Source organism: Vidua chalybeata, chromosome 19, assembly GCF_026979565.1.
Source record: "Vidua chalybeata isolate OUT-0048 chromosome 19, bVidCha1 merged haplotype, whole genome shotgun sequence".
Taxonomy (NCBI): domain Eukaryota; kingdom Metazoa; phylum Chordata; class Aves; order Passeriformes; family Viduidae; genus Vidua; species Vidua chalybeata.
The window spans coordinates 8493296-8506408 of NC_071548.1; the positions used below are offsets into that span (position 1 = coordinate 8493296).

At 46.3% G+C, this 13113-nt stretch overlaps 1 protein-coding gene across 1 annotated transcript; it reads right to left on the reverse strand.

The window, feature by feature from the left end:
• Positions 1-925: 925 nt before the first annotated feature.
• Positions 926-2408, reverse strand: KCNJ16 (potassium inwardly rectifying channel subfamily J member 16). Its single transcript, XM_053960405.1, has one exon. It carries the CDS (start codon positions 2406-2408, stop codon positions 1128-1130), a length of 1281 nt encoding a protein of 426 aa, XP_053816380.1. The 3' UTR covers positions 926-1127.
• Positions 2409-13113: the final 10705 nt, after the last annotated feature.

Below are 13113 nucleotides of genomic sequence, written 5' to 3' on the forward strand. Positions count from 1 at the left end.
AGGGGCAAAAGCATGATGAGGCATTGCTCACTAGATAATTACAGAGATGTGCAGAGCAGGAACTTCCACGTCACAGGCACCTTCAGAACGTTTTCCTTTTTTTCCCAGTTTGAGCTGACAGAGGAGTTGTTGGATTTCTCTGGGAAGGATCATTTTTACACAGCCATCTGAGACAAGCACTTTTCATTTTGACAAAATCACCCTGTTTGTTCTCCGGGTTGATCTTTGTCTTTGCAAGGAAGTGCAACATGCTAAAAAGAAATGTGAAATGAAAGAGGATTTGATATAAAATATTGCACAGCTCACTCCAGACATGATCTTCTCCTCAAGGCTCAACCTGATTTAAAACTGGAGGTCTTGTTCTGATTTTTTTTTTTTTTTTTTTTTTTTTTTTTTTTTTTTTTTTTTAACCTCCTGCATCCCTCCAGCTGCTGAGGGAGCGGCACCTCAGGGAATGGCTCATGATTAGGAATGAAAGCTCCTAATCATGATTAGCTCATGATTAGGGAATGAAAGCTCTCCAGGATCCCACTGTGGATCCCATAGGACTGGGCAGGGTGTCCAAAGCCACCCAGGGACACTGGGGTCACTTATTCCCCTGTCTCACAAAGAACAGCCCCGTAGATTCCACAGAGGAGCTCTGGGATGAGGCTGCACCTGAGGAATCATTTGATGGGATAATGGAGCTTCAGAACCTCCTGGAGGGACCGGGAATGGGCTTTCCAAACCAACGAGGCAGCTTTGAAACCCCTACCCAGAGGGCCCGGGGCATGGTTTGTGTGCCCTGCCGAGGTCATTCTGTGTCTCTGGGCACGGCCAACCCTGCTCCCTGCAGGGGAAGAAAGTTCACACAGGGTTTGCTCAAGGGGCTCTCTGGGCATCCCAAGTGGAAGCTGCTCCCTTGTGCCCACAGCAGCCAGTGCAGAGCTGTCCCTGGCAGCCCAGCAGGGTGTGACAGCATGTGACAGAGTGTGACAGCGTGTGACAGCGTGTGACAGCGTGTGACAGTGTGGCCACGCTGTCAGCGAGGTCTGGGACATAAATACTGCTGCACACGAGTTCATTGTTTGCAATCGAGGAGCTACGAGGGGACAATTTGTTGGGAGGCGTTTCAAAGGCAGGAAAAGTCAGATTTGGGATTCTATGGAGAGCCTGCTTAAGGTCACAGCTGCTTTCCTGTAGGAATCCTCTCCAGGAGGCTGGCTGGAAGTTGTCACTGGCTCTTCAGGATCCTCACAACTGGTGACGAGGGCAACAGCGCTGAGGGGCTTTTGGTTGTACTTGATTTCCAGGGCTGACTTCTCCGCTTGTTTCTCCCGCGTCTTCTCGGCGCGGTTCCACTCCTGCTCCTTCTGCTCCAGCTGCATGGCGCTGCAGTGAGGGGCGTACACCTCCGTGGTCTCCTCAAACTGCAAGCAGTCCACCTTGTAGTACTTCTTCTTGACGTGCAGCACATCGTTGAACCTGTGGCCCCACAGGATCTCTCTGGGGACGTAGGAGCTGCGCGACTGGTGGGAGGTCCCCGTGGAGTCACCCGTGTAGACAAACGTCACCAAGATCTCAAAGTTGTCCTTGGCCAGAGCTTTGCGGTCCAGGCCGTACAAGGGGCTGTCGCTGTCGATCTCGTGGACGACGGTGACTGGCGTGACCAGTATGATCTGGTCATTGAGCAGCTTTAGGTCGCGGTACTCCATGGTCATCCTCCCCTCCTTGTCCTCCCTGTAGCGCAGCAGCTGCGCGCGCACCGAGCCCTCCACCATGTGGTTGGGCCGGAAGTCCCCGATGCGCCACATCAGGCAGAATTTGTCATCCCTCAGCCCAACCACGGCGTAGTAGCTGAAACGGATGGTCTGGGCCCTCTTGCGGGCCGTGGCCATCTTGGCCAAGGCCGCTCCGATGATGAAGGTGTCGATGACGCAGCTCAGCACCGACTGCAGGATCACCATGAGGATGGCGAGCGAGCACTCCTCGGTCACGCAGCGGTACCCGTACCCGATGGTGGTCTGGGTCTCCAGGGAGAACAGGAAGGCTCCCGTGAAGCTGTGCACGTTTGCCACACACGGGGTGACCTCCTCGTCGCTGAACAGGTCCCCGTGCTGGATGGCAATCAGCCAGAACACCAGGCCGAAGAACAGCCACGAGAGCACGTAGGACAGGGAGAAAATCACAAACATGTGGCGCCACTTGATGTCCACCAGCGTGGTGAAAATGTCCACCACGTAGCTCTCCCACTCCCCGAAGATGTGCTTGAAGTAGACGTTGCAGCTGCCATCCTTGTGCAGAAATCTCTTCTGCAGCCTTTTCACCTCCTTTTCCGGGCTCTCCCGACAGGAGCCGCGGTAGCTGACTTTGTTTCCCTGGATATTTACGGGCCTGTAGCAGCCGCTTTGGTCATTCACTGTCCTCATCTCTGCTTCAGCTTACAGAAGGTCCCAGGAGTTGTTTTCCTTGTTCATTGGAAACCTGTGAAATAAAGGAGAAAGTCTGTTTTTATTTGGATTTGCAAATCTGATCCCATTTACTCCGTGGCCATCATGGGTAATTTTTGGAAGGGTACAGGCTGTGACATCCACTACACAACTTTGCTCAAAACCAGGCCTGGAAATATGAGACAGCCACAAACTCAACCAGTTAGAAATGTCCTTATCGACCCTAAAATTTGGTCTGTAGATGAAAAGAGAACTCAAAACCTTTGTGGTGACCCTGTTGTGAGTAACTCCTTTAATTGTCCCGTGAAGCAACATTAAAAGCAGGATGAGCTCCCCTGAGAAGTCACAAATGGCACAAACCACTTAAATTTGGCCAAATATTGGAGGTAATTAATTGCTTTTTGCAATTTTCCTTATTTTCCTCCATTAGGGAAAAGAAATGGGAAAACCCTCTTATTTAGAGGTAAAACTTCAGTCATGTGGGCGGGGAAATTCAGTGCTGGTGTGTTTTAACCAAAAAATGGATCAAACACACGATCATCCATCATTACTTATGTTCCAGCATTGCCCAGAAAAACCTGCTCTTGTGAAGTGAACTTGACTGAGACATGTTTGTTCAATTTGGAGAAAATTATTTACATTTCAAATGGAAAAAAAAAAAAAAAAAGAAACCCTCTGAGGTCCTGGAAAGCCTCTGAAATCCTTCCCTAAAGCAAACAAAAAAATATCCGGCTGCCAAAAATATTTAAATCTTGACTAATGAGTTTGAAACAAACAGGGAGGGTGTTAATGGAAGTTGTGGGTGACACAAATTTAGGGAGTGATGTGGATTAGGAGATTCCTCTGCCAGAGCAGAGAAGAATTGAGCAGTGCCACTCCTGGGCCATATTTAGTGACCAAGAACAAGAATTACGTTAGAAATTGAGACCTCGTCACCTGGAATCCAATAAAAAACCACGTCATTTAAAAAGGCAAATCCTTTTCCTGCAGGTCTCCAGCTCATTTCATGACATCCCAACCATTAACACACAAACCAGTCAGAAGTGATGGGGACACAGCAGAAAAATTCCAATTTTTTGCTAATTTCATGCTTCTAACTGATATTCCTAAAGGGGAAAAAAAAACCCTAATATTTTTGTGGGAAACCTGTCATTATTCTTCCACAAATTGCAAGTTTTTGATGGAAAAATGACAAGTTCTTTTCCCATCTTTAAGCTGGTTTCAGAGTTCAGAGGTAGGTCTTCAGTGGAGCCGAGAAATCCACGGAAAATGAATTTAAGAAAAGCAAATTTCAGAAAAACCGACTTTTCTAGGGGAATTCTTTTCCTCAGGTCTTCACTCCCTTTGCCTGAGCAGGAATGATTGCACACACTTCCAGGCAGAGGAGAGTCAGGCCCACGGAGTGTAAAATATATTGGATGGACTGGATTAACAGCCCAAGAACTCTCCCTCATCCAAGGAACAATGACAAGCATGCAGAGACATTCATCCAAAAACACTTAAAAGCCAAACATAGTTTCCATTTCTTTTTTTTTTTCTCTTTTTTTTTTCCCTTTTTTTTTTTTCCAGTCCAGAAATGAATGTGACATATGGTGTCGTAGCCTCAGAATGTGGCCTTCATTAAAAAACACAACATTAATGTTTCCAAAAATACTTCTTGGAATAGGGTCTTTGGAAACATTCATATGACTTGCTTTACTCAGAGTTTTAAACAAACACTGCAGCCTGGTCTATTGAAGACTCTTGACCCAACATTTTCAAAGTTGTATTTAACAACAAACAAAAACTGGAAACTGTTGAGGGTTGGTTTTTTTGGTGTTTTTTTTTTTTGTTTTAAGGACCTCATAATGTGAGGTGTGAAAATGTTGGGAACTGTAATCAGGAGCCAGTATGATGTTAAATAAAAACATTTGTAGGTCTTGGTGTTGAGGGGCAGCTCTGAGCTCTCTTCTTGGACAGGGACAGGAACCAGGGAATGCTGGAGCTGGGCCAGGGGAGGGTTAGGCTGGATTTTAAAAGGTTCTTCCCCCAGAGGGTGCTGGCACTGCCCAGGCTCCCCAGGGAATGGGCACAGCCCCGAGGCTGCCGGAGCTCCAGGAGAGTTTGGACACCACTCCCAGGGATGCCCAGTGTGGGATTTTGGCGTGTCAGGGCCAAGAGCTGGACTGGATGATCCTTCATCCCTCCCAGCTCAATACCCCATGATTCCTCTGCTTTTCTTATTGACTGCTTCAAACCAGAGTTCCTTGAAAATACTCCCAAACATCCCAGGACTCTAAAAGGGACTCAACTTTGTGAATCAAAGGCTCCTGAGAGGATTCCACTCTCTGCTGTCACCATCAGAAAATCCTTCACATTTCCAAAATCATGTTTTGGTGGGGAGAACCTTGGATGGTGACACACACCAGCAACGGGGTAAAGGCCACTCTGATTTTCTGGTCATCTGCCACAACCAGGAGACAACTTTGACGTGGAGGTGACTTGTTTTGGGAACTCTGACTCTACACGGGGTTTCACCTAAGCACGAGCTGTATTCATAGAAATACTCCCTTGGATGTCTGGGATGAGTTTTGGCTGGTACAGGAAGCCATGGAACAGGCTGGGATTTCCCAAAACAATCCAAAGTCTGCAACAAGAAAGGGGACGTCATGCAGAGCTCCCTAAACCAAAACCAAAAATCCAGCCCTGGAGCTGGATGGAGCAAAAGAGAACCAGTGCAGAGCAGGGCTACCAGACAAGGACTGCTCCCAGGACATGAGCTAAGCTTTCTTGGTTTTGTTAAAACTTGGATTTATCAGAGGCTTTTGGCACTGCACAGTGGGGACTGCCCCAGGTGACCCAAAACCCCAAATTACACAATGGACACTGCCCCAGACCACCCAAAATCCCAAATGACACAGTGGGGACTGCCTCAGGTGGCCCAAACTGCACAGTGGACACTGCCCCAGGTGAGATAAAACCCCAAACTGCACAGTGGGGATTGCCCCAAGTGACCCAAAACCCCAAACTGCACAGTGGGGGCTGCCCCAAGTGACCCAAAACCCCAAATTACACAATGGACACTGCCCCAGGTCACCTAAAACCCCAGTTAAACAGTGCAGGCGGCTCAAGGTGACCTAAAATCTCTGGAAAGAACCTCCTCAGCCCCTCCAAAGCATCAAAAAATGTTGCCCAATATTTTGGGTGTGCTTCAACATAATCCAAACCTGCACCTTTTCAAGGCCACCTCTTCAAGTTTCTCGAGTGGAAAAATAATAACAATAATAATTAATAATCATACATCATAATTAACAAGCCTCTGCCATTGCTGTTGCTCGGAACATTCAGGTCCAGGCCCACCCTTTGGTGTCCCTGGGTTATGTAAATCAGTTTTAGGATCTGTCCCTCGTTCCTGGGGACACCATGGAGCAGACACGTGATTTCCCTGTTCCAGACAAGCACAGGGAGTTTGGGAACCCGGCTGTTTCTCCCTCCCTGTGCTGAGGCACTCTGACTTCTGCCGAACACTCAGGAGAACCCGATTATTACCAAATTATTACCAAGGACCACAGAGTCCCAAGCAGGCTGATGACCTTCAACCTCCGAGTCATTTCAAAAGCCTGATTTTCCAAACTGGAAATATTTGACACATCCCTAAGAAAGCCCCACGATTCCAGGAGAGGTCCTGTTACCTGGTAAAAATTAACAAAGGGGGTGGGGGAGGATTTAGAAACATTCTCTACTCACTAAAGCTCAGGGATCTGTTGTTGCAAATGACTCTCAGATGTTGCCAGGAAGCGTTTTCACCTTCCTCTAACACTGACACATAAACCCTCCCCCTTTTCTGTCTTGCTTTTACTTTCTGTGGGTTTTTTCCTGGTTTTCTGGGCATGTTTGTGCACATCATGAGCCTCCCCTTGCATTGCAGCACAGCTGAAGTTTTTTTTGCTCTCTGTTCTTATAAATGTATTTCCTCCTTTCAAATGAAAGTTTATCGGAGATAAAAATAAAGCAGCCAAGCCCAGCAGGGTGGTAGGAAGGCAGAAATATAGAAATCTCAAAAGATTTATTTAGGGTAAATGGCAGAGCGTTGTTCTAAAGAATAAATGTATCAGAGTTCTGAAACCAGAATCATTCTTAATTATCTAAGCCAAGGTCAGGATTTTACTGAGCTGGAACGTGAAATGCTCAGGGAGATACAGACCTGCTCCAGAGAGCTGCATTCAGGGGCCTCCACACTGAATCCCCAAAAAGGTATTCTTTAAAACTTTCACCCCAATCAGATACGGGAGGAAATTCCTGTATTTCAAAGGTCATAAAGGAGTGCAGTGGCAGAAGCAGGAACAAACCCAGCACCTACTTTTACCCATTGAAGAGCTGCCACAAAGCAAACACCAGCAGGAGCAGATTTTATCACATTTCTATTTTCATGTAGTTCCTCCTGAGCAGAGCAGCTGTGCCAGAACAGCTCCAGCTCCTGATTGTCAGCTCGCTCAGAACAGTCACTTCAAAGCCTCGAGCATCAAGCTGAGCCTTTCAAAGACTTTCACTGGATGTAATTGTCAGTTTAATCCCGATATTTGGAGTTCAGGGCTCAGTGTTTTGTGAGGATAATCCCTCTTGCACCGTAACCTAATACCTAACAAATTGCTGCTACACCCCTTTTATGACTCCCTTTTCCCATTGTGTAAACAATAGGGGTGAATTTTTGTTCGGTGACAACTTCACTCAACAGCCTGTTTGTAAAACATTAAACAAAACAATGTGAAGATCTGGCTCCCAGGATAATTCTGTTCTGAGATCAAATCAAAAAGAAAACAGCCCCAAACCTCCAAATTAAACTGGGTCTCTCTTAAATTGGTAATAATCACTCTCCCCCACGCACAGAAGTGGTGTCTCTCTCTCTCTCTCTCCAGTGTTGCTTTAGCAATCACCTCCGTTTTCTGCTTCATTTTGGAAATGATCTGAAAGCTTTCCAGTTTTAGTCATTGTTGTGTAACCCTGGAAGGGTTTCAGCTCCGAGACCAGAAATGTGACAAGTCAGAACCTTCAGGGCTGCTTTGGGATTGGCTCCAAGACTTGTTCCTTAAAAAAAAAAAAAAATCCACCACCCACAAAACCTAAATAAATCTATTGCAGGACAGCATTAAGGCTCTTCCTTCTTTCCTTCCTTCCTTCCTCTCTCTCTTTTTGTTGCAAAGAGATTTCTCCTGGTACTCACAGCCGATCTTTCTGCTTCTGATCTGTCCTTCCACTGTCCCAGGGGGCTCCAGGTCCAGCCTGGCCTTGGACATTCCAGGGATGCCACCCCACAGCCAGGAATTCCTTCCCCATATCCCATCTAAGCCTGATCTTGGTCAGCTTTAGCCAGCTGATTATCCAGGATATTTCAATATTCCTGTACCCCTTATCCAGAGATATTCCAATATTCCTGTGCCCCTTTTCCAGGAATATTTCAATATTCCTCTGCCCCTTATTCAGGGATATTCCAACATTCCTGTGCCCCTTTTCCAGGAATATTTCAATATTCCTGTGCCACTCATCCATGATTATTCCAATATTCCTGTGGCCCTTATCCAGAGATATTCCAAAATTCCTTGCCCCTTATCCATTAATATTTCAATATTCCTGTGCCACTCATCCATGATTATTCCAATATTCCCGTGCCCCTTAACCAGGGATATTCCAACATTCCTGTGCCCTTTATCCATGAATATTCCAATATTCCTGTGCCCCTTTATTCAGGGATATTCCAAAATATCCTAGCCAACATATTTAACATTTGTCAGCTCAGATCCCCACAGTCACTGAAGGGCAGCTCTACAAGAGGAAAGGGAATACAAAATCCCCTAAATTGGGATTGACCTGGGGGAGCAGGGCTGTAGGAGAGGGGTTCCCACAAGAGAGCACGACCAGGAGCACTCCAGTTGTGCCTTTACAGACGGAGCACAACCCCACATCCACAGCGACGTCTTGGATGCCACCAGAGTGAAGCTTTTAAAAGGCTCAAATTTCCCTTGGAAGCAGAAATTTTGTTGCTGAGCTGAGCCGAGTGAGTGCTGCAGGTCAGCAAGGGCTCCACACAGCTCTGCAGACATCACCCTGCAGCTGACACCTGTGCCCTCCTGCAATTTTTGTGCAAAACCCTTTCAGCAGCAGAAGAAAATATTGCAAGTAAAAAAATGAAATAACAAGAACAATAACAATTATTATTATTATTATTATTATTATTATTATTATATTTTTAATATAAGAATAAAAGAAATTAAAGAAAACACTGGATGATCTTTGAAGTCCCTTCCAACCCAAACCATTCTGATCACCAAATCCAGAACAAAATATTATTTATTGCTTAGACTCCTTATTCAATGCCTCCATGCAGACAGAGACCTGAAGTGTGAATATCAAAGTGTTTATTGAGCATTTTAAAGACCAGACGTAGACACCAAAGAGCAGCAGAGCTTTGCAGAGATTTTTGAGTCATGCAATGGTGCCGAGATCCCCACTGGAACGACTCACAGCAACAGATATATTGACATTGAACTCATCTAAGGGAAACCAGATCTGCTTACAACAAAACCAATAAAATCAAAAATAGAAGTGAAGAAGTTTGGCCCCTTAAAGTCGGAAAAGACAGACTGGAAGCTGCTCCATGGTGAGCTGGTTGCCTATTTTGGAGCCACAGGACAGGTTCAAGGGGAAGCAGCTCCCTGCTGCCTGCTCAGAGCAATTCCCAAAATCCGTAGAAAGCTGCGAATGTCTGTTTGAATTTATTTGCACTGCATGGCTCCAGCCAGGAGGAAACACTGAAATGCCAGGAGAAATGGAAAGTGCTGGCAACTGGAAGCCCTTGATCTGGGGCCTCGCTGCCGTTCCTTGTCCCAGACACTTTGGCAGGGGGGAAACCCAAAACTGTTCCCTCTGGGGAATCTCCTCCTCCTCTCCTCGAGCCTCAGCTGCAGCAGCTCCTGCACGGAGGGGACTGACCCTGCAGGGGCTGGGCACAGCAACCCCAGCTCAGCCTCCCCCCGTGGGGTGCCCCAGTACCGCTGAACCTGAACTGGGACTGAACTGGGATGGGAAGGGAAACAGAGTGAGCAGGAACAGCAGAGCCAAGCCTCAGGGGTGACCCTGAGTTCGGCTGCTTTGAGAGTTTTTTTGTATTTTGGATTTTAATTTAATTTTTTTTAAATTTTAAATTTTAATTTTTGAGAATTTTTTAATTTTTACTTTTTTAAATTAAGAATATTTTTTTAATTATTTTTGTATGGATTTGAGTAAGTAAGGTATTGTTATGAGTATAATTATGATGCTAATTAATATATATATTTCTTTTTAATTTTTTATTATGATGTAAGGTTTAATGTATTCAGTAGATTATTTAATTATGTTTTATTATTAATTTTTATTTTAGTTATATTTTTAATTGTCATATGCTTTTATGAATGGATTTTGAATGATTAGACAGGTTTATGTAATATATTTTGTTAAAACTTTTATATTTATGTATTAGTAAAAGAAAATTTGTTGTTTTGTTTCATAGAGTTGCATGTTTTATATTTTTGATATTGGTTAATAAATGTGAGAGAAGTAGTATAATCCCACACTGGAATGGGGCAGCTGGATCCCCCAGGGCCGCTGTCATCCCTCCTCGTGCCTGGAAATTCCTCCTGCAGGTTCTGTTCCTGGGAAATTCCTCATCCAGGTTCTGTTCCCTGGAAATTCCTCCTGCAGGTTCTGTTCCTGGGAAATTCCTCATCCAGGTTCTGTTCCTGGGAAATTCCTCATCCAGGTTCTGTTCCCGGGAAATTTCTCATCCAGGTTCTGTTCCTGGTCCTCATCCAGGTTCTCTTCCTGGGAAATTCCTCATCCAGGTTCTCTTCCTGGGAAATTCCTCATCCAGGTTCTCTTCCTGAGAAATTCCTCATCCAGGTTCTGTTCCTGGAAATTCCTCATGCAGGTTCTGTTCCTGGGAAATTCCTCATGCAGGTTCTCTTCCTGGGAAATTCCTCATGCAGGTTCTGTTCCTGGGAAATTCCTCATCCAGGTTCTCTTCCTGGGAAATTCCTCATGCAGGTTCTCTTCCTGGGAAATTCCTCATCCAGGTTCTGTTCCTGGGAAATTCCTCATCCAGGTTCTCTTCCTGGGAAATTTCTCATCCAGGTTCTGTTCCTGGGAAATTCCTCATGCAGGTTCTGTTCCCTGGACACAAGAGTCTCCATCTGTGCTCAAGCTCCTGCAGTTTCAATTCCCAAAGCTGCTACAGCTGGGACGCCTCCTAGAGCTGGACATCACGGAAAGCTTTGGGTTGGGAAGGACCTTAAAGATGATTTTCTTCCAGCCCTGCCGTGGGCAGGGGCACCTCCCATGGACCAGGGTGCTCCAGCCCCGTCCAGCCTGGCCTGGGCACTGCCAGGGATCCAGGGGCAGCCACGCAGAGATGGAACAGCTGGAAAAATATATTTTATATCCCGCTTCTCCCTTTGGAAATCGGTAACCAACCTATTCCTTAACTCAGCAGGCCCCTGGGCTTTAATGCAAATTAGCTGTGAGGCAATCAATTACCAGTGCCAGCGCTAATTAGCATTTCCTCCTCCCCTGGCTCACGGGTGTCTGTCCTGATGCCCAGGGAAGCTTCATTGCCATCCTTCTGCAGATTCCATCTCACCCTGCACTTCAGGGATTTCCCTCAGCCTTCAGAGCCCCAGAAAATTCCTCGAGGAACTTTTCCCCCCCGCCCTCGTTGGCCAGGAGCAGCAGAACAGTTTGTTGCAGCTCTGAATAGCCACGATGCAATTAATGAATTAATGTAATCAGCAGTGGGCGAGGGGCAGGTCAGGGACAATGACAGGGTGAGATCAGAGAGTGCTGAGCACTCATTTCACAGAGCCCTTACTGCCCTTCTGTCCCTTCCCAAAACACAACCGGTTATTTATCAATAATCTGGGGATCTGGGGGCGGGCAGGAGCTGATATTCCAAAGGGTTTTTCCAGGGACAGCTTCCCTAACGTCAGGCAGCGAGCTCCTCTCCTTCCTGTTTGCTGCCAGCTGGGCAGAAAGGAAGGGCCAGGGGACAGCACGGCCCGGAGCCACGGCATTCCCAGCTGGGTCCCCTGGCCAGGGGTATTCCAGCATCCCTGGGGCCATTATCCCGGGATATTCCAGCATCCCTGGGCCTCTTATCCCAGGATATTCCAGCATTCCTGCGTCCCTTATCCAGGAATATTCCAATATTCCTGCGTCCCTTATCCCAGGATATCCCTGAGCCCTTTATTCAGTGATATTCCAATGTTCCTGTGCCTCTTATCCACGAATATTCCAATATTCCTGGGCCTCTTATCCTGGGATATTCCAGAATCCCTGGGCCCCTTATCCCGGGATATTCCAATATCCCTGCGTCCCTTATCCAGGAATATTCCAACATTCCTGCGTCCCTTATCCCAGGATATCCCTGAGCCCTTTATTCAGGGATATTCCAACATTCCTCTTCCCCTTATCCATGAATATTCCAATATTCCTGGGCCTCTTATCCCGGGATATTCCAGCATCCCTGGGCCCCTTATCCTGGGATATTCCAATATTCCTGTGCAATTTATCCTGGGATATTCCAATATTCCTGCGTCCCTTATCCAGGAATATTCCAATATTCCTGCATCCCTTATCCAGGAATATTCCAACATTCCTGTGCCCTTTATCCATGGATTTCCCAATATTTCTGTGCCCCTTATCCAGGAATATTCCAACATTCCTGTGCCCTTTATCCATGGATTTCCCAATATTTCTGTGCCCCTTATCCAGGGATATTCCAAAATTCCTGTGCCCTTTATTCAGGTCTGTAGATGTGAACAATGTATATACCTAGAAGTTGGCTTTAATTAAAAAAAATTAAACGTAGGGGTTGTTTTACGTGGGATTTTTCCTCCCTGTGGCTTGCACAGAGGCTGCTCTGTGCCCCTCAGGGCCCGGGCCGGGAGCTCTGAGGTTGCCCTTTGTGTGGAAGGTTTTCCCTCAGCACTGAGGAGCTCCTGGATGGGAATCCAGCCCATTCCGAGCTGTTTGCCACCAGGCTGCTCAGCCAGCCGTGTTTTTCCTGTTTTACGTCTCCAGGCAAACAGTGTGAAGGAGCGGGCAGATCTTATCAGAGCCCATGTTAACAAAAATACATCAAATAGAAACCTGCTACATTGCAAATGTCAACACTCCGCACAAAAATGATATCTAAACTGCGCTAGGGTTGATTTTATTGCCAAAGCAATTCCCAAAGATTGTTTTGAGAGACAACTTTTCTGTTTGGCCTCACAGGTGCTGTGGGCCTGTGAAATAAATGTCTCTCTCATTTATTCCACAATACCATTACAGGGGTGCTGTCACCAGAGACAAGAGCGTGGCTAAAGAGAATTTCACCCTCTGGTTTGAAATTTACTGCCACTGTTCCCTGATTCATTCCAGATTAGCTGGGAGTTGGATAAATGATCGGCCATCAGAATTAAATTAAATTCAAGAGTGATGTACACGGCCTCAGTGGGAGATTTATCCTCTTTTCTATCCTGTATTTTTCATGGGTCGTTTTTACTCCTGTTTTCACTGTATAAAATGGAATTACAGCACCACTTGCTCCTGCTCAGACCCAGAGCCCTTCCAAATTCAAACACAAATCTGAGGGTGATTAACGAAACCTCAAATCACTCCCAAGGCCTGCCCAGCC